At 39.1% G+C, this 26521-nt stretch overlaps 2 protein-coding genes across 17 annotated transcripts in view; both read right to left on the bottom strand.

Moving 5' to 3' along the window:
* Positions 1 to 9208, bottom strand: part of BPTF (bromodomain PHD finger transcription factor) — a 58827-nt gene extending 49619 nt beyond the window's left edge. For all 15 annotated transcript variants that reach the window (XR_008579706.1, XM_054846161.1, XM_054846159.1 and 12 more), the window contains exon 1: positions 8345 to 9208. Coding sequence is in view for 14 of the 15 variants with exons in the window: in XM_054846161.1 (XP_054702136.1) it covers positions 8345 to 8984 (640 nt within the window). In the remaining variant the exon portion in view is untranslated. The remainder of the gene's footprint in view (positions 1 to 8344) is intronic.
* A 4294-nt stretch (positions 9209 to 13502) lies between these two features.
* Positions 13503 to 26294, bottom strand: NOL11 (nucleolar protein 11). Of its 2 annotated transcripts, XM_054846730.1 has the most exons (18): positions 26124 to 26294; positions 24865 to 24978; positions 23937 to 23993; positions 23154 to 23299; positions 22826 to 22883; positions 22139 to 22277; positions 21558 to 21755; positions 20759 to 20835; positions 19895 to 20018; positions 19114 to 19217; positions 18769 to 18846; positions 17779 to 17963; positions 17405 to 17530; positions 16268 to 16489; positions 15676 to 15754; positions 14512 to 14604; positions 14100 to 14207; positions 13503 to 13799 (listed from the first exon to the last, which is right to left on the bottom strand). In XM_054846730.1, exons 1-18 carry the CDS (start codon positions 26271 to 26273, stop codon positions 13686 to 13688), a joined length of 2172 nt encoding a protein of 723 aa, XP_054702705.1. In that variant the 5' UTR covers positions 26274 to 26294; the 3' UTR covers positions 13503 to 13685. The 2 variants fall into 2 exon arrangements, with proteins under 2 accessions (XP_054702705.1, XP_054702706.1); XM_054846731.1 differs by lacking the exon at positions 18769 to 18846 and having other exon boundaries at positions 26124 to 26290.
* Positions 26295 to 26521: the final 227 nt, after the last annotated feature.

Here is a 26521-nt window from a genome sequence, read left to right as displayed (position 1 = left end):
CCCTTGCCACGAGCTCAGACAGCTGAAGAAAGGCAGTTTGGAACTCCAAATAAGGACTGTAGGCTTGTTTGCAATTCTGATAACAATTTCTTCATTGCTAATTATTTGCAGTGTGCTGACAACCCATACAGCTCACACTACATATAGAAGCAATTGCAACCTCTGTGAAGGTTGTTGAAGATCACAGTTCTTGTTTACTCAACTGTTCTTCATATAAACAAAAAAACCTCTCAAATTTAGAAAAAAAGTTTTCCTACAATAAACATATCCAACTTTTCAAGCTCTTCACTTTCAAGGAAAATCTTCTGTTTTCCACAAGGCAAACTGTCTAATGCTCGACTTTGACATTCACTGGCAGGCAAAAAAAACCAAAACAAAAAGCCACCCCCCAAAAAAAAAAAAATATCTTTGGTCTCTTCAAACATTTGTATGTTCAGTTTATTTTATTTTACTTTTAATTACCTTAGAGATTCTAGGATTTGACAAAAACTTTTTTTTTTTTACTTGTCATTTGTCACAGATTTTGCCTTCCACTGGAAATTTTGTGTACTATCTGTGACAGAAAGTGTTAATTGAAGTTTAATTAAATTGATTAAAATAATCAATTTAATGACCTCGATTTAAATATTTGAGAAGTGCAAGCTTGTGTAGACTATACAATTTATGATTACACAATAACAAACATTTATTTTGATTTGAGAAACTACATATGTGTACTACATCCATATATTATTTTAAATACATATGAAAGTGAAACAGTATAACAAATTCAGTGCAATGACCACACTGAGCAGGCAACAGAATTACACTGTTGCTCTCTTTTCTTAACTTTGTATTACTACATCACTTACTGCCATTAATATTTTTCAATTTCTCTTGGTATAGTTTAAATAACTTTGCATAAATATTTTTTATAATTTGCCCTGAATAATTTCCTATTTGTGGAAATCTCATAGCAGTAGGGGTTTAAGTAGAAAATGCAAGCTGTACTACTTGGTCTAAAACAAAAAACATCATGAGGATCCCAGAGCAGATGTACTAGCAGAAGTTACTTCTCTCTTAAGCACCGCCACCTGACTGATGAGACTTCAAACTGAATCTACGTGTATCTACTCTCAATTAAAGAAAGTCAATTTACTCACACTGAAGTTTCCCAAAATGGACTCAAGTTTTATTACACATAAATTGTATACTTCTAAGATCATTTCTACATATTACTCAAAACTCTGAATCAAATTCCACCTTCAAGTTTGAGCCAGTACAAAGAGAGAAAATGTCCGCTTCTATGCCATTCAAATTCCATAGTTTTATTTGGAAGGATAAATTGATCTGCCAATAGCCTCCTGCTGCCATGACTGGACTATTTACAGGATCCAGATCATCTTGAATGTCTCAGCATTATACTTCTATCTAGCATAAACTTCTTTTAAATCGCATTCCTTCACTAGTTGTCTCCAAAAGTGATGAAGTAGTCTGCAATGGTTGCCTCTCCCTATTTTGAATTCTCTAGTTGAAGAGCTGCCTGTAATTAAGATTAAAGAGTAAACAATTTCATTTACATGGTACATTTAATTATAGATATTGATAATTATACTCTACACTTATCATAATCTATTAAAATAATTTATATTACAAATATTTAAGCAAACACACTAATGATATTTGAAATAAAATGAAGTTACTGAACAGTGGTTTACAGGCTGAGCACCCAAAACCAGAATTTACTGAAAACACTTAAAAAACCCAAAGCCTTGCCTTTTTTTTTTTTTTTTTAAATTTCTATCTATTCAACCTATTTCATTCAAATGCTGACCCTTTCAAAATTTAGAAGTGGAGTTTAAAAGGACCAAAAACCTTGTCTCCATTTTCGTTCACAGACTGAAAGAAAAGGGAAAGTCGCATCTATTCTTTAACTCTTCACCACAGGAAAATATGGAACTTAAAAATACTTTAACCATCTTTAATACATCTTCTGGTTTATGGAGACAGTTTTAAAACAGAGTATCTGAATGAACTATTTACTTAAGTGTCCAGAATAGAGAAAGCTTGTACCATGACTAAATATGACTTTCATGCTCTTTGTGCTTTAGCTGTATTCCAATTACCATACACATGCAGACTAACAAAAATCACAGAAGTCCAGTTTTGCCTTGTCCAGCTTATGCTACCTATCCCTTCACTCCAGATGTACAGTACTAGTAAACATAGCCTTTCAGCCCAACATATTTCAAGTACTAGGCTGGTGGATGGAGGTCTCACATAACAAATATTCTGCCACTGTCTTGTTTAAACAGAAAGAGTGGTAGCTACACTGGCATGACCTAACACATAAACACTGGTTCCAACATTTCTTGATTAGAAAGTTCACAACCGGTCTCATTTCTCTTCTCTAAAAACATTCCCTTCCTCATAATTTCTCAGCACTTGTGCACTAAGGCTCCAGCTTAAGAGTTCCTGTTCACAGCTGCAGTGGAGAGGATAAACTTGATAGAGTATAGGGGAGAGAAAAGACAGACCAAGGAGTTTCAAATACTTCAGTAATCTGTCACAGGAGAGGGAAAAAAATATAGAATAACCTCCCTCCCCTAGGCACTCTCCACAAAACTGACCCCCAGCAAATGAAAATACTTTCAATTTTCCCCCAATAAGAGATTAATTTTTGGCCTCAAGTTCCACAAGTCAAGTCAAATGACACTACTCTTACATAAAAGTCCATCTTTAGTAAAATAGAACTGGGTTGGTTTTGTTTTCCAGATCATGAGTCACTACAGAAACTTCTCAACATAAAGACCAATTGGCAGTTATATGATGTCCTGGAATCATGAGTACTCCTTAGAGAAGATGCCCTCTCCTATGTTTTCATTACTCCTGGAAATTCTGGCTTTTGACTACCCTGCTCAACTCACTAAGACTGTTCTATTTTTGTTTGGTTTTAATATTACTACTTTGCAGCAGGCAAGCTTCAAATAAGAATGTACAGCAACACACAAATTCTTGTTAGGTATCACTGAAAAAACTGAAAACATTTGATGAAAATGTGTAAGAAAACATTTTTTGGGGGGTTTTTTTCCTTTTCTTTTGCTCCCCCCTGCCAGCAGAATGCATAAACTGGATACAGCTACATGTTTGTCACAGCAATATCCAAACTGGTTCCTTAATTAAAAGTCAACCTCTTGGGAGAACATTTGCTCAGCTTACACCAAAGAAGAAAAAGCAGTAAAATGAATCAGTTTAACATAAAATAAGGATATATTATGAAAAGCAGTACCAAAATAGAAAAATCTAAATCTTTTTCTTGGGATGGGCCAAAATTAAAGGCTTTGACTTATATGAAACACTTTTTTACCTTTTAAAATGCCAACATGACAATCAACGTGCTTCTAATATTCACAAGTCAAACAATCTCTTCCAGAAAAATTTTCTAAAAGACTAAGATGCATATGTAACTACTTGTAAGTGCAGTCTTAATTTGACTATCACTCTGCAATAATCGTACCTAACCTAAATTTATTTATTTTGCCTTGAAAAAGAAAAAAAAAACAACCCAACCACAAACCAGATTAAACTTAAAATCTAAGCCGACACTAAAAATGAGACATTCCAAGCACCGCAAAAGCTTTGGAAGTTGAAGCACAAATGAAAAAATAACCAGTTACTAGACTAGATCCTGAGACCGCTCATATTGCAAAAATTCTCAACACGTGCTCTTTTAAGTCTGCCTACTGCCTTGTGTTGTACAAAACTAGATCTTTATGATCTTAAAAACTTTAGGACTTTAAAACTTTTGGGTGTTTATTTTTTCAGTTTGTACATCTGTTAGTAGTATGCTTCTAAATCAAACTAGGGTTCTCTGCTGATTTTACATTAAGAATTTAATTTCTCAACATTATGGCCATCAGCGCACTCTCAGTAGGAGCCAGGAATACAAACCCCCTATATTCCAAGGCATCATTTTAACATTTGGATAACTAATGCAAGACAAGTGGCAGATGAGATCCCACATTGTCATTCTGAGAATTACTCAAGAGTAACAGCCCTTTTGTGCCTAGAACCCAGGCCAAAGAAAAAAGTAGCACTAATATAACAATTTTCAGGAACATTCTGACAATTTCTTGGTTGGGACGAACCCAGGATAAGTTGTAACTAATTTCATAAGTTAGTGAGCCCTGAGAGTCAGCCCCAATCTACTAAAATCCACATTTATTCACCTTATACCTGTTCTTTGCAATACAATGGTCAGCTATGGAATTCTACTGCAGACCTACAAAAAGATTTGCACAATAAACTCATCCGCAGTACATCAAATTGTTCTACCTTTTACAACACACATACTTTGATAATGGTACAATATTTGCTGCACAGAGCTTCTTAGAAGACTGAAGTGACATGCTCTCTTCAGATAAACTGCAAATTTGCAAGTCAATACAACAGAATCAGCCACAGATTTATTCGTTTGGCCTTCTACACAATTTTTTTTGCTAGGACTTATCTTCTACATTTTTCATGACTGGCACGATGACCTAGCCATAGTTCCTCTGGAGTACAAATCAAAGTTCAGATTACTAAATGGTAAAATAAGACCAAGCCAGATTTAATTTAGAGAACAGAGTACCCTAGGTAAGATGTTTGGGAGACTAGTAAATCTTCTCACATGACAGACAAAAGAGGCTGCATATCTTAATGTCATATCTGAATGTCTCCAACAATTCTTCAAGAGCATGAAAATGTGTTAAGATATAAAATTACTATAGACACATAAAATGCAGAACCTTGTTTCCAGCTAAATTCTTCCACTCTGAAAATAAAAGCACATTGGTGAAGTAACTGGTTAACAGAAGTGATGGTTAATCACTGTAAATGCGCACAGACTAGCAAAATCCACCTAAAAATTTATTTAATGTATTTTAAGACAAATCTTTTGGCTCACAACTCCACTGTTGTGCATTTGCATGTTAGACAGACTGATGATTATTATCTCAGCCAAAATCTAAATGTATAGCTCTTCCTAAAGCTAGTTTTCCAAGTTTTTGACAAACAAGAAACAGAAAAAATGAAGGACTTCTAGGCATCTTGATTAAGTCCTTCTTTTAAAATTCTGCAACATATGGAAAGTACTTGATATCTATAATGTAATTGTGACAAACCTAAAGTAGAACTTACAGTAGACGGGTAATGGCAAAAATGTTTAGTGATAAGATATATAGGATACCTATCCTAAAAGTACATCTACCTTCTGCGGATACAAAGGGATAAGAGAGAAGGGACACACCCCCCAAATCCCTCTACCAAAAGTCCCTCCAACAGAAGAAAAAGCAATGATAAGTGTCATATGCATTCACTGTACCATTTTTAAGCGTTATATCAAAGGCATTTTACCATTCCTAAGATTTCGCTTCTTTAAATACTTGAGTAACAATATAGTAAAACACTACTCATACATCCAAGTTCAAGATACATCATAAACTCCCCAGTAGAGCACAAAAATTGAGCTTTCTTGGCTAGAGACATTGCACTGTGATCTTTTAAGTCATTGTTCCATGTAAGTTTGAAAAAACTGTAAAAAGTCTGTCACCCATTTAAGTGGGATGTGATTTATGTGTAAAGTCTTGTTTGGCAGGATAGTTTGATTGGGATTGCAATTTTTCAATACCCTGCTCTTAAAAAATAAACTCTTCAGCCCCCAAGACTACATCCTAAAAGCAGTAGTAATTCGGGCTGCACGTGACTGAGGGAAGATAAGTAGAGAATGATCGTTCATCATCTCTTCTAGCAAAAAAAACCCTAGCAGGCACCACACAGTTCTGTCAGGGGCCAGTTTAAAACAATGGAGGAGACGCTCCTTCAAGCTCTCCAGTTAACCACAGGAACTTTGTCACTGTATATTATAATGTATGTAATAGAAATATATGAAATACGCGAAAGAAAAACCCCACAAATGTACCTAAACATAGCCAAAGACCAATTCTGGCTCAGCATGCACCTGAGTCAAAGAGCACTGAAGCCCGTGAAGGAACTCTGAAGACATATCACTGTGTGCTTGCCCTATTCTTAACACCCTTCTCAGCACTGACCGCTGTCAGATAAAGACATATTGAGGTTAGGTGAATCTTTTCCTTGCCTATTAATGCTGTTCTAACGTCAAGTATCTCTTTCTGGATTATGATAAGACTACCAGTTCAATTAGTGCCACCACAGTACAGCAGTGGTCACAACGTAGACATTTGTTCAGCAAAAACAAGACACAGACCTAGCTGATCGAATGAAAAAAGTTCACACTTTCTTTGCAAAAGGGCAACAGCATGTCTGGGAGAGAGAGGAGGAGGGAGGGAGACCTTTAGGCAAATACTGAACTAATGAGAACTGCCAGTAAATTGCAAAATAACAACATAGATGTTTTAACTATCAAACAGTATATAAAAAAAGCGCATAAGGATGAAAACGCTTACACTTAAACTTATCTTAAAGTTAACTGAAGTTATCCTGACCAAGTGAGAAATAAACATATAAATTATCAAAATGGTTTCTGATACACCTAAATACCACATAAAACCTGTCTACGCTTGCACAACAATGCACACAGAGGTATCTTGTTATTTGCCAAAACACTTAAGTACATTTCACAAATTGAATACACCCATACTCTGTAGAACTCATTTTAAACCTGGATGCTCATGTAAAAAATATTTTCTTGACCTAGCCAATTAAAATAATAAAAATTTTCTTTCCCTGAAAAAAGCACCCCCCCCAAAAGTAATAAAAATTAAAGTTACCACAGCTAAACAGAAAATGAAGAGTTAAAAGTCAAGAGAGTAGTTTAGAGAGTTTTTTCCTTCTGTGAAGCCAGACCTCAATCTTTAAAGTAATAAATATTCAAAAATTTCAATTTGCGGGACATCCCTGCAACAGGTAAACACACATCTTAAAATCTCTAAGTTAAATTAATTTGGTAATGTATGTACTTATTTTGATTCATTTAGGTTCCTGAGCATATGGATATAGATTTAAAGAAAAAAAATACAGACATACAGAGTTTTTAAAGGACTATTATGAAGTCACATAATGAGCTGATACCATTAACCCACCAAAATAAAAAAAATTACACATTTAGTAGCCAGTACTTCCCCCTTTTAAAAAGTCAGCTAACTACTCAAAACTACACTCTTTTTTTAATTAAGATGCAATGCATTTACACCAACAACCTGTTCCTCCCCCCTTCCAAACTGGACAAATACTTGTACAACAGCAGTGTTTGTTATCCTGTAGCCCAATTCAGAAACACTCCTGGGTTATCTCTAAGTTTAACTACTCTCCTGGTCCAGAGACTTTAAAAAAACCCCAACAAACCAAATCTAAGCTTGAACTCCATTCTAGAATGAATTCAAATAAATCCAAAGTGCTTAAGTTTAGATAAAGAATTGTTGAAGCTTGAAACCCACATGGTTAATGAACTAATTAAGGGCAAACAGAAGTGTAGGCCTTAAAAATTTAAGCCCAAATTTGCCACTAGAGGTTAAAAAAAATGATGATCACAATGATGTTTAACGAGTTTTAACCCCAGCATGAGTTTTAAAGGTTACCATATCTTAAGATAAATGCCGTATTTAAAACCAAGACTTTTGACTCAACCTCCACCTTTTAATCTTTGTGTTTAACTAAAAGTAGGTTTACACCCTTGCAATGAGGCCCTGTGCACTTTTCCCCAAACTATAACAATGCAATCTCCATTTTGAACAATGAACCTCATTTCCCTCCCTGGAAAGCTAGTTTTGTCTTAAAGCCAGTAAATGCTGGATCCAGTTATACTTCTGATTTCAAGAGCCTGAAAATTTTCAGTGGTTATGCTTTGGGTTTATTTTAGGCTACTTCAAGTTGCATGTGCTTCCTTTCCTTTAAGCATCAAGTTAGATTTGCAAGCACAAGCCATCCTTTCCTGTATATATTTGAAAGGACCTCTTTGCAAGGCATGCATCTCGTTTCCCTTGTTTTTAAATATTAAGTGAATGCTCCATACACTTTTGACATTGTTTTTAAAATGTTCTGGTGTATCATGCATTTCTGCAGTCACCAGAATCTCCATGCATATTTGCAAAGCATCCCCTTGTTACAGCATGTACTGCCCTCCCTCCCTCCTCTCAGTGCATGTGTTTGTAAGCATCTTCTAATGTTCCCAGCATCCGTGGGGTTGCCAGTCGTTAATTTGCATACCCCTCTCTCCCTGTGAGTGTTTGCAGGCATCCCTTACACACACACGGGAGGAAGAATGCGTGCAGACTGTATTTGCAAACCTAGAGGGAGCATGTGGGGTGCCCTCGACTTGTTTTAGTTCATCCCACTGACTCTCTACCTGGGGTGCTGCTGTAGGTGCTGTGGCTCCTGAAGCTGCTCTCAGTGCAATAACTGGCATCGTCTTCATCCTCCATCTCTTCGGGGTAGTCAGAGTCGTCGTCGTCCTCCTCCTCCATTATCTCCTCCTCCTCTTCCTCCTCGGAGTCCTGGTTATCCTCGGGGTCTCCCTCCTCTTCCTCCTCGGACACCATGCTCTCCTCCTCCTCTTCACTCTCATGATCATCGTACACCACTTTGCTGATGCTCCTCCTGGACGAGGCAGCCCTGCCTTGGCTGTTGCAGCTGCCTCCTCCGCCTCCTCCCCCTGCTCCTCCAGCCCCAGCCCTGCCCCTACCCTTACCGCTGCTGCCTCCCCCACCAGGGGTGCTGCTGCTGCCGCTGCCTCCCTTCCTCTTGCTGCCCCCCCTGGGGGAGGCGGTGGCGGGGGAAGAGGCCTGGGCAGCCCCGGCTCCCTTCTGCTTGGGCCCCGCCGTCTCCGCCTGGGCCGAGGTCGCCCACCTGCCGCGGCTGCTGCCCCGCTGCCGGGACCTCAGCCCCCCGATGGGGCCCGCCGGGGCGGGCGGAGCCGGGGAGCTCGCCTGAGCGGTGGCCGCCGCCGGCTGCTGCTGCTTGGGCGGCCTGCCTCGCCGGCCCCGCATCTCTGGGCGCTGGCCGAGGGGGGAAGGGAGGGGGAAGGAAGGCTCGGGAGGGCGCTCGGAGTCCGGACAGGCGGCTACGGGGAAGCTCCCCGCCCTGCGAGGGATCCGGGCCGGGGAGGGGGGCCGCCGAGCTGTGAGGGCCGAGGGCTCAATCCGAATTGCCGGCGTCCCGCTCCGGATCGCCACCGGCCGCCATCTTGTTTCTTCGTCTCTGCCTCGGCTCGCTCCGCTCTGACTGGGGGAAGCGGCGGCAGCAGCAGGCCCCGAGAGCCTCACGTGACCTGCCGCGCCCGTCAGCCGCCGCCAGGGGGCGCCGCCGCCTGGCCGCGAGAGCCATGTTGGAGCCGGCGCGCTGGGGCGGCTCCGCGCCCCCCGCCCGCCCCACCACCGCTTCCTCCGCTCACCCTTTGCCGCCTTCCCCCACCAGCACACGGTGTGTGTGTCCGCAGCTCACCGCCACCTGTAAGGAGGCGCTGCCCCACCACTGCCGCCCACCACGAGGCTCCCCTCAGCCTCGGCACTGGGCGCTCCCGGGGCGCCTCGCCGCGCCCCCCCGCCGCGCCCCCCTGCCGACGGCTGAAGTTGCCCCGCGGCCGCCACCGCCACCCCCCCACCCCTCACGCCCCCTTGGGACTCACCGTCTCCCCACACCCGAAGAGACGACGCCTGTTACCAGTCCTCGACCCGCGCCCTGAAGGGAGCCCCCCGGGCGGCCACCCCTCAGCTCCAAGTCCCACGGCTTCAGCCGGCCGCGCACCGCTGCGGGGGACGGCTGTGAGCGCAGGTAGGCGACGGGCTCTGCCCCCCGCTCTGCCGGGGCAGGGGCTCATCACGGGGCACAGATCCCCCCGGAGCGCCCGCCAAAACCAGAGGCTCCAGGTCTCCCTCCCCTCAGGAGAGGTTTCCCTCCTTCACTGCGCTGAGGCAGCGGCTGCCCTGCCCCGGCATCGGGCAGGCCCCCTTGACCACTGCCATATTCATCTCTTGTCGTTCTTTAAATCTTCACCCATTATAAAGAAATTAAAACCCTCTTACAGCTCACCGTTACCTAGCCAGAGTCAGTTGAAAGCAAAATAGACTGAGATCACATAGAGCCCCGCCATTTGCATTTTTGTCCATCTACTCTCTCTGAACTGCTGTGTCTGCAGTTCACTGGAGAACTATGAAACAGAGATAGGCTTAATCTATTTTATATTCCCTCTTGTTTTCCCATTTGCCAGAGCCCCCCAAAAGGGCTAAAAATCTACATAAACCAATTGCAGTGTTAGGTTTCTATGCCACCACTTGAATTCAGGGTAACAGTTTCCTGAGCAAAAGCAGTACAAATTGAAAGCCAGACCAAGGCACACAAACATCTTGCATTTCTCACAACCAGCCTTCTTTTCATTGCTAATCTACACAGCTTTGGGATCCCAGAGAGCGTTAAGTCTTATTGTTATCAAATAAGTGCGTTCACATTTTCATTTTCTCTCCAGTACCTTGCTTATGCTTTTGTGCGATGCAAAATCCAATACTGGTCATGCCATAAGCATGCCAGCTATATGTCCAATGGGTAATTTCATTTGCATTCTTCTATAGTCATTTTTGAAGTGCCTTTTGTTCATTAACTTGTTGCTCAGGCTGAGAACCTCATTAAACCCACAAACCTGCTGCAGTGTCAAGTGTGCAACAATGTCACCAGGCAGCAGGGTTTAGCCCAATTTGCACTCTTATATCCAGCTTTTTATCTGCATCTCTTTTATATTCAGTTGCACTCTTTTCTATTCAGTGTTGCAGCTGCACAGGCTCAGAGCCACGTTCTAGACACAGCAGTAGCAGTATTGCCTAACCCCAGTTACACCTTTATAATCAATTTGTATTCTGAGTCTTTCAAAGTTACCTTTAGATTGCTTCTGTCAGGCTAATTTTTGCAACCTCTTACAAGGTTGCAAAGGATTATGGTAACTCTTTAAATACATGAATATACTGATACATGTTTTGAGGTAGGTTATTTCACCATCTCCCTTTGTGATCTTAGAAAGACCCCTGTGAATTCTGCTATCTATACACTGAGAATCTAGCAAAGGTCTAGTCTATCTACTGCACTAATTATGAGAGCATTAACATCTCTAAAATACTGTAGATTTTATGTACCTGTAGTAGATCAAAGGTGCTAAGAATCATTTGCTTTTGACTGCTGTGAACAAGAATACCTTGTCTCTTAATCCCATCTCTTATTTATCAGTTGTTGACTTGGAAGTGCTTACTGAATAGGACATAAAGAATTTTAATTTTATAGGTGAAGAAATGGATGCATAGAGAGGTACATTAACTTTCAGAGTCAGGACTATAAATTAGTTCTTTCCAACACGCAGCTTAGCTCAGTACAGAGAAATAAACCGTAACCCCTTCACCTACTCGCCTAACCCTGTCCACTCCCAAGGACAAAATGTATCTCCACTAGGAAGTTGAAATTCCTATTTTGAGGCTGCTGGTATAGTTAAATGAGCATATTTATAAGTGAATTGAATACAGCAGGAAGAGGAATTTTAGGTAGGAGGCCCTACACTGCCTCCATACTCAAGACAGATGGAGAGAAAGGCTCCTTTCAAAAGGCACTTTGGAGAAGATGAATAGCCTAGTTGTTCCAAGCTGTTATCTGCATGGGTTCCTTTCTCCAAGGGTAAGGGAAAGAACTTAAGAACCTACAGCTGGATGGCATTATTAAAAAGTGAGCATATGCTTTTGCTTAAATTATTGAGCTGCTTTTGTCCAGTACTTCCCTCCAAATTATTTTATAACATGTATGAGGCATTGAATTTAAGTATTTAAGCAGCATAGATGAGGTTAACTTAAGCTGAGGTGTTCACTCTGAGAAAGTACTTGGAGAAAACAGACACTGATGTAGGTAAGAATGTTATTTAAAATTGGAGATGAGTTTTCTTGTTCAGAAAATTAAAAACAACTATTTCCCATGCCATGAAGTACCCCTCTATGTGATTCTTCAGCTGCCCAGTGTAGGTTTTTTTTAATTTTACTTTACATCCATTTGGTACTGACCTCCGATAACAGCATATACAACTAGAACATGTCAACTTCCAGAGAGCCAAAGAGTCTTAAGGCTTCTAACTCTATGCAGCTGTTTCAAAGTTATACAGTCAAAGTCCAGTAAGTTTTGCACCTCACACTTCAGCCATAACCACCTTGTGTTCTAGCTCTAGTCAGAGAAAGGAAGAAAATGCTGTTGTTCATTCTCAGGCAAGTTTAACCTGACAAAGGTTAAGGAGCCTTTTATTCAAACAATGATTTCCAACATTCTGCTCCAAATCAAACTGGATGTCTCTTGTGTCCACTGACATATGCTTAAGCCAGCACTATCAGAGAAAAATCACTAACCAAAAAGATAAGTTATTTTTAACTACGTCAGTTCTTTGCTCCAATCTAACAGGCAAGATACCATTCTTGCTCCAAGATTGCTGGCAGTTATCCGTTGCATGGTCAGCTTAACATGTCAAACTCACTCCAAAGTCCACAGCATTAAATTTTACCTGAATGTTGTTTTATGCCCCAATCCTCTTACCTCAAAGCTTCAAATGTATATAGGCAAGATTTCAAGAGATGAGTACTTAAAAAGCAGAAACTGTCTTGAATACAATCTCTCAACATCAGAAAGCTTCAGAAATTTCTAGAGCAAGAGTCCTGGAGTACAGCTACTTATGCTGAAATCCAGGAACTCCATTCTGCAAGTCTGTGCAGGACAGCATGCTCCAGAGGAGCACTCACTCTGCTTGAGAAAACAAGTTGTCTTCAGCTGATGGCAATCTCCGAGATAAAGATTGTAACAAGACATCCTATTAAATAACCGCTCTTTGCTTCTTCATTTGAGGAAGGAATCTAGTTCCTGCAGTATACCTCTTCCTTCTCCCTAGCTGTAGGCAGTTTCTGGATGCGAGTGGTCTTATCAGACAGGAGATGCACCAAAACAGCTTTAGATTATTATCATTCAAGATTTTAACTACTGACCACCACACAACCCCCTCCCTTCTATATTTTTTTTTTAAAAGCAGCATAGAGGACCTGGTTGGACTGGAAAGGAAAGCATGAAAGGGTGCACTAGTAAGTTGTCATACCATGACACAGAGAGAAAGCAGTGCGAGTTAGGCAACAACCCTATACCTACACTTCAGCTCCCTTCCCTGTTTAAGCTAAATCTGTAAATGTCAAAGGCATAGTTGGACAAAGTAAAAACAACTTAAAAATAGAAAATCAAAGAAGCAAAACTCAAATGAGTTCATCTAGAGTTCATAACCTGAGTGTAGACAAGAGAACTCTGAAGAATCTAGTTAGAGAGATTTCAACTATTAAGTAAAAAGAAGCAAGTAGAATATAAACGTTAATTAATTTGATGAAACATCTATTGAAGCCGTACTGCCAATATTCGCCTAATTCTTTGCCAAGAATCACGTGGCATTTTAAGATGTTCTTATGATTGCATATCAAAATTACACATGAAAACATAAGGAAGCATCCAGCTTCTTATCCAGTCAAAAAGAGAGCTTTTAATACACGAGCTTCAAACTTACAACTCCCATGTAGCTACAGAGTAACCGTGCTCCTCCTATGTAGAAAACAACTTTTCACATCCCCAATATGGAGTGCTAATACATCCTCGTCATAAAAGGAATCAATAAAAAATAAATTTGTTTATAATTCATTTCAAATTCAAATAAGTTCCAGCACTTCAATAGAATATGTCTGAGAGTCTTTCTGGTGGTGCAGTCTTTGTAATTCTCGCAAACTTCCTTCAATCTTGTTGAGTTCAGAGTAAAATCGTACCTAAAAACAAGAAAACAGGTATTTACAGTAAATTTGAATTCTTTTCATACATCATTATACTGTGGAACTAGCTATGGTTCTACAGTTTTGGATATTTAAACCAAACAAATACAGCAGCATTTGAAGTCACAACGAGAAAGAGAGGCAACTGCCATTACTTGCTCAGGAAGGAGCATACAGAGGAGAACAGACATTGGTTTACTATATAATTTGTTATGGTCTGCCCTCCCTCCCATTCTTAACACCTAGATTCTAAATCCATACTAAAATGAAATAATTATCCCAGAAGATGCAACTTACTTGAGCTCTCACAAACTTATGCAGGTTTGAAAGCAACTCTTTTGCTTCAGGTAGCATCACCATAACTGTGAAGTGAGCATCAAGTAATAGGCACATCCAATCCATAACCTGAAGACAAACAAGAAAAGTACACCTACACTTTATGATATGCGAATGATAAGAGATTTTGCTTTAAAAGCTGAACTCTGAAACATTAACTTCTAATGCAAAATGCGTGGTTTCATAATTTCAGGCAGTGTATTTTCTGACAGTAAAAAGTACTGTTACATCTGACTTCATACAGGTTATATTAATAGACAATACTTTACAGAATGAATTTAGATCTAAGTTGATTTTAGATATTCACAACTACTCACTACATTACATACTACAGAAATCGAAGGAAGTACAACTCTTAGAACTACCTTCTCACCTGATTTATAGTTGGAGAGCATATTCCAGGAAGAGTAGTATTAATTTTTTCACTGCATTTCACATACAGGTAGTATAAATACCTGAGAAACAGCTAAAAGTAGAAAAGTCAGAATACTTTTAAAGAACAAACATTAAATAGACCGAGGAGTTTTGTCCTGCACACAGTAATACTCATAAGATTTTTTTTTTCAAATTTCTTTTTTAAAGCAACATAGATGCCTGTATACTTTGCATTAAAAACAAGTTTTATGGTTCACCTATACCATCTATAGCTAAATGTTTGAAAATTCTCAGCAATGTTCACTGTTAAGTTACATTCAGGGGTAATCATTCTTCCTGTGATTGTGTCAGTGCAATTTAATTCAGACACAGACTTTTCTAGGAAATTTCCTAACACTATATCAACATTAAAAATTTTAGTCCCAGTTTCATTTTCAGTAGCCAACAATAAATTGCTAATGGTCAGAATCAGGTCAACACCATCTTGTGCTGAGCACAAGTCAAAGATTTCTTTCTCTCTTTCTCCAAAAAAAGAAATCAAGGAGATGGGTCAGTGCTAAGCTTTGTTCTGATGTGTGTTTTGTTGGTTTTTTTCCCAATCACTGTAAAGCCACATACATGCTCAGGCACTATGGTACTGTATTTCAGGTTTTGAGGGACATGGGAGTTTTATTTTTTTCCTAAACTGAGAAGTTCTGAGATTGAATACTTGAGTCTGATTTGTATTACACTTGGTATTTTACAGTGTACAGTTTGTTTCTCATATTTTCTAAACTTGTTTTTCTGATGAAACTCACTAAATTAGCATGTCTCGTTTCTTTCTTAAAAAGCATCCAAATCAAGAAAAGATACTATACTTGCTATCAAAACATGAACAACATTTTCCAAGTAGACTGGGTCATAAAGACGGTTTCTTTCTTACATTTTCTAAAATAAGCAAGGACTGCAAAAATTAGTAGAAGTTCCATATGTATGTGGAAAAACGTGACATTTGTTAACAATAAATCTTATTAGGCATCTTAATTTCATTTTCATGCATTACTTTGTGATTGAGCTCCAGTAAGAGTGGCAAGTTTATGATGTACAATTAGAAAACTCTTTTCCCTTTCCCTCTCCCCAAAATAATAAGGGTTTTTAAACTTTTTAATTTTAACATACTTACAACAGCTTGCTGAGCTGGAAGGTTTTTCAGATGAGGCAAAAGAAATGTTTCACTGTAAGCCGAATGGAGAACAGCATTTCTGTGCAGGACTATTAAGGAAATAAAATTGCAGGAAAAAAATACGAGTTTCTACAGACTGAAGTGAATTCCAATTAAAGTATTTCTCTAGAACCTCTCTCAAAGAGCCTATTTCAGCTTTTTGAATCTCTCCTACTTCTATAATGAAATATATACAGCAACTGAAATATCGCAATATAGTTAGCTTGAACAGTTCTGTTTACTGCAAGTATGTAATTGGCTAATGTGTTTCAACAGGCAAATATCAAAATGATCGATGCTATTTTCTGTTAAATAGACAAAATTTTATTACACTTATGCAATAAGTCTAAATTGGTGTAGATGCTTTCTAAAAGTTAATTGTTTCTATTTATATTCTAAACAATCTTTCTACTGAGTAGGAAACTTCTCTTATCCAAACTTCACTGAAATTTTCAACAATAACAGAAGAAATGTCTATTAGCAATACTAAATATAAACATTCACATCACATGTTACACACTGACTTTCCTACATTAAAATGCACAGAGGATACAATAATGCTGCCTTCTGCGGTCCAACAGGGCAGAATTCACCATCAGCCGTCAGATGGGTTTCTTTTGTGGTATTAGTATCCCAGATGTCTTGTTCCAGCTCTGCATTGAAACCATTTTCTACAATTTCTGTCTTAACTTCTTTATTGTTGAATTCAATATCAATGTAACAGATTACAGATTCTAGATTCACATCTATTCTTTGAAGATAGGCTTCACTAATGCTGTAGAAGAAAGTTCCAGACATTTAATACTTTTAATTATTAGCTTTAAAATCAGCAATGCCACCAACCCAACAGCAGTACACACTATGAAGTCTTTGAAGCTTACTATAAAAGTAAAAACGTATACTAAAATAGAGTCTTGCAGAATGAATAAAGACCATAAGAGAACAGTTAATATTTTGTAATTATTAACCTTGAACAATACATGTACTGCTCTTTTATTCCAACAGTGTAAGTTACTGTATTATCAGACATTCTGTCATGGGCTAATGTAAAGGTTATACCCTATTCAAGACTGTTGTTGTATTCTGACATTAGTGGGACTGCTACAACCCATAAGACAGTTATGATTTTCCTATTATTAAATAAAGTATTTGATAATCCTAAGGTATGAAAATTAATAAGATCTGATGTTTCTAATTAAAAAAAGAATCCTTTTTGCTCTGGAAGCCAAGAGGAACAGTTACAAATCTTTTCTTTTGGTTACAGTGCCCACCTAAAACTTTATCCTTTTTTGGATATGAAAACCATTTTTGTCGTGAACATACAAGAGTTGATCTTTCTTTGTGGGCCTCTTACCCCAAGTAAGTTCCCAATTAAGTCTGTTGCACAGTAAGCAGATAGCTGTAACAACACATGTAGAAGGACACGAGTACCATTCAAGCCAGCAGTGTTACCAAAAGGCATGTTCGTTTAATTACCATTTACATAGTTTTTAGAATTAACATGTGCAACAGGTACCTTGTAAAAAGTTTGTCAGTCTGCAAGACTGCAACATATACTGTACTCAGAATTAAGAGCTTCATGCACAGTATTAATTGCTCATCTATAAAATTAAAGCCATTCTTGACAACACACAGCCTTTTATTAAGGGGGTTGGTTTGGTGAAGGAAAAAAAGAGTGATTCCAACTTACCTTAAAAATACTTTTAAGCAAGCATAAGTAATTTCTTCAGGAATATCTGGAAACCGTTGTAAGCAGATTTGTAAGAGATGCACATCTTTTTTCTCCAAAGCAACAGCCATTAAATCTGGACACAAACTGTAAGAACGTGAAAAGAACAGGCTGCATAGTTCACACCCACTGAAGACTACATTGATGACTAATGCAGAAGCATTAATCTCATTTTACACAAAAATCTATCTGGGAAGCATCAGCTTCATCAGAAAATAAACATAAGCATCTTTGATAGTAAATTTTGATAATTCAAGAGTGCTTTATAAAGAACTGGATTTCTACTTTTTTAACGACTATTCCTTACAATTAAAAAATAAAAGCAGAATCATCACCTGTAAGACAAGTCTCGTGTTTGAACTATCTGTAGCAGGAAATTTCGAGGGTAGTACTTTGGATTTGTTTTACATCTGTTTATAAGGGCAGTTATTACACATCCAATGGTGGCTTGGAAATCTGGCATCTGTGCTTTTGACATCAATTGTCTCAATTCATCTTCAAATGCAGTTGTAGAAGCATCCTGAAAATGACAAATACTGTGCAACTCAGAAGTCCAGGGCATAGGTTTGAGAACTGTACTGTTACTAATTAGACCAAGTAGAAAAAGACTTATTTGGGAATGCAAGCTAAAAAAAAAGTTACAAAAAACCCCTCACCACGGTTTTGTAAGTCACTCTCAATCATGAAAGAGCCAAATGAGTGTAATTACTCACTCTGGACTCAAGTAAGCAGTAGCTTTCAATAATTGCTCAGGGATTATTTGCCTGTTACTTCAGTAATGTTACCAAGATGTCCAGCCATAGCTAAACTATAGGTACGTTCACACAGGAAGGGATGCAACTTGAAGTATCAGAACTCTTGCAAGTTTTGGAAAGGAACTAAACAGCTTATTGCTATATTTGCAGTGGAATTCCTAGCATCCCTATAAATTTAAAATGTCTTCAGCAAAATTAAAGCCATAAATAAGAATCTAAAAGAGCTTGAAAAAGCAGAGTTCAGGTGAAATATCCTCCCACCTTATTTACTGTAAGAGAAGATTTTCATTAAAAGTGAACAAATTTGTGCAAGTTTTCAGAACTCAGCTATTATAAGCCCTGTATTGTAGAATTCTAGAACTTTTGTCCTATAACAAAACTTTAATTTCGTCATGTCCAAATACTATTCTAGCACAGTAATAATAATAATATCCTCCAAGTCAACTGTTTAAGACAGCTTCATCAACTTGATGTGTGCATGAGGACATGGAAAAAGGTAACAGCTTAAGAGACAACTAGAATATTCCGAGAATGTCTAAAACACTGTTTTAGGATATTTGGTTTACTTACTTTTAGATTTAGTAAGAGCTGCCCAACTGATAAGGTATCTGGCTGTGCTTTAGCAACAGTGGTCCTTTTTGATCGTAACTATTATAAAGAAAAAGTTATTATTCAGCTCCAAAAAGATGGTATATATTTAACGATTTCAATCAAGATAACTAGGAATTTCATGCGTCAACTTGCTGCACAGATTACAATTAGTAACTGGGTAGTCCAATTCCAGAAACAGTGTTAGAAACAATGAGTGACAAATACAAAATGAAATTCCCTTCTGCTACACCACCTGAAAGTAGCAGCATGGGGAAGGGACAAGAGAAACAACAAAAACATCACATGCTCCTGATGCTAACTTACAGTCATTTTGGATTCAAATTTTAGAGCTACAGACTGCTGTGACTGAAAGGAAACCACCAGCTCTTCATCTCCAAGGGTATTCCAGTTTACAAATGAAGACACTTCTGTGAACACAAAAATGAAACTATATGAAGGTAACACTTAAAGCACATTTATTAGAGTATGAATATTACATGAACTTTTTATACTAATAGGTACTTTCTAAACTATAATCCAAGTAATTTTCTGCCAAGAAAGTTTCCAGTTTTATCTCAGCAGTAGGTAGTTTTATGACCCTTTTTTACATACTGTTTTTCCATTTAACTTTTTTTCTCTTCCTCCCAGAAGCTATTACACAATTTATTGTGAGTGTTACTTGCAAGAACATTTTACCAGTGCAATGCTAAAATTAAAGATGCCAGGACAGTACAATTTTAAACTAAAATTTACAAACTAAGGTTTGACATTGTCCCATCTAATCATAAACTCTTTCAAAACAACTTATAGCAGGCAGCACTTCATTTTGTTGTCAGTATTCATAGCCAACATTCCAGTACTTTCGGTAATTCCTGTATTTGAATGACAATCCAGTTTAAGTGAAGCCACAATAAATTTAGACATTTGCGTGCTTTGGTGTTTTCAGCAACAGTAAATTTAACAGCTAAGAACAGAATACAGTGTTAGGTTACTTCAAGTTGTTTATATTAAATGGATTTTATATGACTTCATTAAATAATTTTTGTACCATTTCAGAAGTTTTCCTTTTATGACATCTTTTCACTGTAATTATAAAAATTCTTACCAGGAGCTTGACTGTCCTTGAGCTTTCCCACAGCAGCTGCCAAGGATGACGTTTCACACTTGTACATAATTACTGTTAGCACCTTCCCATGAGTAAAAAAAAATTTTTCCTCATAACACCACAACTACAAAATATTAAAACATATTGTTAATGAGGAGATGAGCAGAGAAGAGTGTTCCTGCACAAACTGATGTTTAGCTCCTTACTACAAAATTCAACTAAAAGTCAGCAATCAGATTATTTTAAATTATTTTTTGTAGGTTTAACACTTATTAGCAGACCTTCATTAACTGCTGATTTTAAATACAGAAATAAGAAGCCTTCTGTCGAGTATCTTCCAAGGATGTCTTAAAGTACAGCAGCTGCTCTTAAGTCCACTTGCTAATTCTATTTTTTAAAATTCCCTCTTGTGCAATTTTATGACAAAAAAACCAGTCAGCTGTTCTATTTCACTAGTGCATTTATTACTTAGGTGTCAGTTTACTTATCATTGACACTTGAACATCTTGAAATACTATTTAGGGAGACACAGGGATCACTTAGGCCATCAATTGCAAGTTTTCTGAACAGAATAGATATTGGCTGAGTTTTCTGTTTAATTAGCTATTTAATTCTCATCATATAATCAACACCATCAGAAGCAAGAAGGTACTGAATTATCAAAGAAATTGCCATAGGCCACCATCCTCCCATTAAAATATTCTGACAGAAATAGCTCATCAACTGATCAATATTCATTTTGTTTCAGAAGTTGGCATTCACTGCTCTTCCAGCCAGAAGCAGAATCTGAAGCCCACCAGTCTCTTTGCTGCTATCATGCCAAACGCACAATGCTTAGGACCACAAACTAAAGATTGAGCTCACTTGTCCACTGGTTCCCAGGGGCAGCTCCTTTGAAGTTTGCAATGTCTGAAATTTTGTGTTCCATATTGTTAGGCACTCTGGGAAAATAAGATAGATGTTACAACCCCAAAAAGCGACATAAATGCTACCTTTGCCTTTGCTGCTTTCAGTTAACAACACTTGAGGAAATAAAAATAACTGTTTCAAAATAGCTCAGTGAGTAACGTAGTCAACATTAGGAATGAAGTCATCCGGTTAGATCTCAAGAAAAATATTTAAAGATGAGTTACTTTTCCAGTGAAGAGCTTTAAACGAGAAGCTGTGGCAAGAGGGACAGCAGCTAGTGTGGCTTCCAGTCAGGAACAACATTTTGTTCTAAAATGCTATGTTCAGCAGCTTCAATTTAACTGATCTCACACTTCAGGAGTTTAGGCATGAGACTCAAGTGTTTGTTTCACTTATTTTATACACTCATTTCTTATAGGACATTAGGTCTGTTTCCCCACACAGGTCCCTCTAAAAGTGTCCAAGTTCTCCTTTTAATTCCCCTCCAGCCACAAGTCCTCTTGCTGCATCTTCTCACCTATTTCACAAACAGCATGAAAGCAAATACCGAAACCCAACAGCGAGTATAATCCTGCTACCCAGTATACAGTTTACTGGTAAAAGTTATCTTTTTGCTAGTGTTCTGAACGGCACAGCTCAACTATGTATTAGCTTCAAACACCAACTAACATTTTATTCACACTATTTCCTGCTTAGTGCTTTGCCTAAGAAAATTTTGGACCTTACAACATCTTAATCTTATTTTTCAAGTTACCTTTGGATTCTTCACCAGATGCAGCTAGACTTCCCAATACCGCGATGTGGTCTTTATCAAGAACAACGAAAGAAGTTCCTTTTAGAACACTTCCAGATACCGAAAGATTTAGTAGTAGCGACTTGGATAAAATTTGCTCCTCTTCTTCAGTATTTTGCTGCAGAGGTATCAGAAACTTGTACACAGAGTCATTGGAATCTGTCAAAGAAAAGCGATGACACTTATGATCTGTTATTGTGGAAAAATTATTTGATAAGATATAGCAAAAGGACATCCAAAGAGAACAAAATCCAGCGAGTGCTGAAAGAAGAAATAATACAGGATATTTAAAGGACACATTGTGATGCAAAGCAGCAAAATAAAAGCGTAGCTAGCACAAGATCCGCAAGGTACAAGTCGTAACATTTAGGAACAGTCAGTCTTTACAGCCATTAAGATATCAGGAAGATTTAATTACTACTTCTACCACTGGCTGTTTTAGAAAGTTTAGAGAGCTAAAAATATTTAATAGTAATTCATAACTACCTAAACTTTATGTCCTTTGCTTTATTATCACATCCTGTTAGAAAAATATAACTTACACAAGCACAGAAGGGTGATGGTTTGATTCTTTATATGTGCTGTGAAATTCAGTGGCTTAGATAATTCCTGCTGTTCAAGCTTATATTTGTGTAGACCATTCATCTTAAGTTTCCGTACGTAGACAAAAAACTCCCCATCCTAAAACAAAAAAGAAAATAAAATTTTCCTTTCATTTACACAAAGAGATAACAGTAATTCAGATATTAGTACTCCTTAATTTTGTAAGCAAAATTAGGAATTTGTGTTTTCTACAGGACATTCAGAAACGTTTGCAGACTCAAGCATGTAAAGGAAATTCTAATTTGATGCAACAAATGGATTCACAGGAAGAAGCATCTGAATAAATACAGAGTCACATATAATTCTTTTTTAAAAAAAAACACACATCCTATTTAATAAGTTCTACACAATAAGCAAGTATTTGAGGGCAAAGAAGAGTCACACAATCATCTACTGTACTTAATCTTAACTGTTCTCTGAAGTTAAGAGTCAGACTCCTCAGCCCCTAAAGCAATACAACTTCAATTTAACTGTTGTATCAGAAACAATACATATACAGGATATTGATTAAATCAGGATAATGATTTCACTAAAAGCTCTTAAAATCCAATTAAACAGGTGATGGATTTTAGAAAAAGCACTTAGATTTGCTGCTATGAAAGGTTTTTAAAAAGTATTCAACTCACCTTCTCAGTAGTGAAAATTAAGACAGGTTGTTGACCTTCCATAAAAGCTTCACTCCACCTAAAACCAGAAAGCTGCATGAACATCTTGTAAATTCTAGGACCATACCCAAAGTCATATCACTATTCCTTACGCAGCCTCTTATTTTTAGAATATCTGTATATACTTTAAGATTTTAAAAGCAATGTGTTGGAAAAAAACACCCAATCCCAACATCTTGGTCTCCAGATTTCTCTCCTACCCCCTCAGAAAAGCAAACAGCTTTAATCATCATCATCATCATCAATTCCTCTGGGCAAGAAGCAAGCTTCATAAAGTGGTATCACTTACTTGATGACTTCATCTGTGATGATGTTTTCGATTTCTTGTTGTGGGGCTTCTAAAAGGACATCTAAAGTTCGAACGCCACCTCCTTTGAATAGCACCACTGGCCCTCCATTGGGTAGGGAATGTATTCTGTATACATCAGCTGAAAGCTATACAGAAAAATAACATTTCTATGTTCTTCAATACATTACCTTGAATGCCAAGTGTTTTATCCATTATTTTTTTTAAGTTCTTTTAATAAATCAGTAACAGAAGAACAATGAACTTGTGAGATTCTTAATAATGGAGACCTAGCAGTTGACGATTTTCTGAAATGCTATGAATAATGCAAATCACTACCCAACAAAAAGCCAGGAAAGCATCCCAATGAGCATCACATTTCTGAATCACATTAAAAAACCCCGTAATTGAGGGCAAGGAGTTCAAACAACTGTTATACAGCTGTATTGGGTTTGCATGGCAAGGTTTTTGTAGCAGGGGCCCACAGCATTGTTTAACACATCCACCAGAACAGGAAAATCTATATTTGAACATAATTCACCACCTTTAAAGAAAGTCCTCTGAAATTTTGGACTTGGGATATGAATAATTTCAAGAGTATTACTTTGATGATCAAGTCTCTCAGTCCAAGTGGATTCCTTGTAATATTCCAGAACATCATGAAGCACAAATTAAGACAACAGTCAGCTAAAATGTAATATTACTAGTACCATGAAAATTAGCATATCTTCCCTCCACCAGCATTCAAAACATTAACATAAAAGTCAACATACATAGGAGACTTACTGTTGCTTTAAATACTTTGTCCAAGTTAATATCTTTGTTCTTCCATATTCTTAAAACCTTCAAGAGAAGCAAAGCAAAACAGTAACACACAGAGTTTTCAGCATGTAAAATACTAACAATTGCATCTCACTGAAACAAAGGAGGAAAATACAGAAATTATTCACAGTAATCGTAGTGGAAACTGACTCAGGGTGAGTTTGCACGGGAAGAAGCTGAAGCAGAGACACCAGGAATACAAACCAAGCTGAGGAATCTTGAATTGGAAAGGAAGGATAGGAAAGAGTAAGGTTAAGGAAAAAGATACAGTAGGATTCTAAATGAAAATAGCTCAAAGTGATGGAGACAGATTAAGATACAGATTACCTTATCTGGAAGAGAATGTTTCAAGGAGAATAGTGAAAGGTCAGGACAGATATTTCATCAATAACAAAAAGCCAAAGGTTCAGCATTTGCTGAGCAAACACTTTGTGTACACAAACAGGAAATGTTTAACTGCAAAATATGAGCTGAAAACCAAGGGTGCAGATATGAACTATTTTAACCATTTTGGTACAATAATCACGCAGTTCTAACTGTCAACCAGTCTGCAACAAGAGAAGTAACTTATACTTGGAGCATATACGCATGAGACATTTTTCACTGACAATGCTTCAGTTTTCAAGAGGCCACTGTGTAACTGGCGGTCAGCACAGATGATCTTCATGTCACTATGCCACTACAAAAAGAATACACTGCGTAGCTGTAGGACTGCACATCCCTGTCCTCTCAAAGAGCAGAGATGACCTGAAATGCAACAGGGCATTGAGAGCTCTGTGCATTTACATTTAGCCAAAACCAGAGCATCGCTGATGTCTTCCCTATCTACATTCACTCAGCAGACTCACTACATCTTTTTTTTCCCCCCGTAAGAAAAGATAAAGGATCTCACCTTGTCATCATGAACAGCTATGTATTCGTGAGTTTCAAAGTTGCATACAACTGGACATGTGATAATCTGTCCATGTTTAACTGACCAACAACCCAGCGGCTTCTGATCTGAAACCTAGAGGAGTCAGAACAAAGACATTGTAATTAAAATATAAGGTGGTACATTTTGGGGATTTTTCTCATGACAGAAAGGAAATGCAAGGTAGCCACATCTGATTTGAATGAGAATATTAATTAGAATTACTTCTTCTCACATAAGAAATAACTTTGACCTGTAACAGTCAGATGGGCTTATGCCATAAAGCACAGGTATGAGGCATGGCTTTTCCAAAGCAAAGATACTCCTTTTAACCACTAGTGTAAGTTACTTTTACTCACTAACACAATCATGCACAGAACCACGCTTTTACTATTTCAATGTAAGTCGTTGAGATCAAGAGCAATGAATTCTACTCTCTAAACTCACATTACCTATGATTTATATCTGGCTGCTCTGAGGGTACTCACCCCCCCTCCTCAGTCTAGATCTACATTGGGCACGTTTACCAACATATTTATGTTCTCGTGCACAGTCTTAGCAGCGGGACTAAACAGCCTGCAGGAGGTCATATCATGCATCCACTAATATACAATCCCTAGCACCATGAATGTGAAAGCCATTTAAAGATAAAGCCCCAAATATTTCCCTATAGTTACTTATTATGGTGTACTGAAATATACGCATACATCAAAAGACACCGGAACATGCTCTAGTTTCAAGTGCTGCAAACTAAAACCTTTCATCCTCCAGCCCACAGGAAGGCAGCTGACACAAAACCGACAGCCGGACAAAATGCATGTCACCCCGGCTACTGTAAGGAAACGTTACGTGCTGTGCACCTCGGGATGGAAGTTCTTCTTGGAATGGAGGGACAACAGCAGCAAAAGAAGAAATACGCAAGCAACCGACCAAGCCGACACCGGCTCCACGGGCAGACAGGCCAGGGGACAGCGGAAGGGACAGGTGAGCAGGGCAGGGCGGCAGCCCTGGGAGGGCCGTCTGCGGCCACACGCGGACAAGGCTGGCGGGGGCGGGGGGGGGGGGGGGGGGGGGAAGGCAGTGACAGCCGGGCCTAGCCGCCCTCCGGACAGGCCGGACAGGGCAGGGGGCAAAGCGGTCCCGAGGCGCCGCCGAGGCCGTGTCCGGGGACCCTCCCACAGGCCGGGGCTGCCCGGCGGCAGCACCGAGGCCGAGCGGCCGGAGCTAGGCCGGGTGGTTACCTTAAAGAGCGTGGCCGTCCTGCCGCGGTCGGTGAGCAGGACGTGGTCGGGGTCGGGGCCCGGTTCCAGCGCCAAGAGGCCACCGCCGAGCCCGACGCCGCCGCTGGGACCCAACCCGCACAGCGTGAAGCTCTCGCACAGCGCCGCCATCTTCGCGAGCGTCCCCCTCTCGCGAGACTTGGCACGGCGTAGCGTGACCCCGTGGGGGGACACACACATACTCGCTGGGGCGGCACACCGCGCATGCGCTGCTACCCGAGGCGGCGGGGGATGACGGAAACAGCCGAGGCCGTTCGGGAGTTTCCGGCACCCGCGAGAGGGAACTTCGTATCGCGACTTGTGCGCTGCTGTCGCGTGGGCGTGCTCTGAGTCGGGACTGCCGGTCCTGCCTCTTCCCC

The sequence above is a fragment of the Grus americana genome, chromosome 18, assembly GCF_028858705.1.
Source record: "Grus americana isolate bGruAme1 chromosome 18, bGruAme1.mat, whole genome shotgun sequence".
Lineage (NCBI taxonomy): Eukaryota > Metazoa > Chordata > Aves > Gruiformes > Gruidae > Grus > Grus americana.
The sequence above is the reverse complement of the archived record's forward strand: the minus strand, read 5'-3'. Positions and strand labels throughout refer to the sequence as shown.

Coding starts and splice junctions, on each gene's coding strand:
- NOL11 (XM_054846730.1), bottom strand. CDS start 26,273: ATGGCGGCGCTGTGCGAGAGCTTCACGCTGTGCGGGTTGGGTCCCAGC. Junction 22,278..22,825: donor TAATTTTCACTACTGAGAAG/GTGAGTTGAATA, acceptor TTTTTGTTTTAG/GATGGGGAGTTTTTTGTCTA. Junction 14,605..15,675: donor TTCCAGCTCAGCAAGCTGTT/GTAAGTATGTTA, acceptor TTCTACTTTTAG/CTGTTTCTCAGGTATTTATA.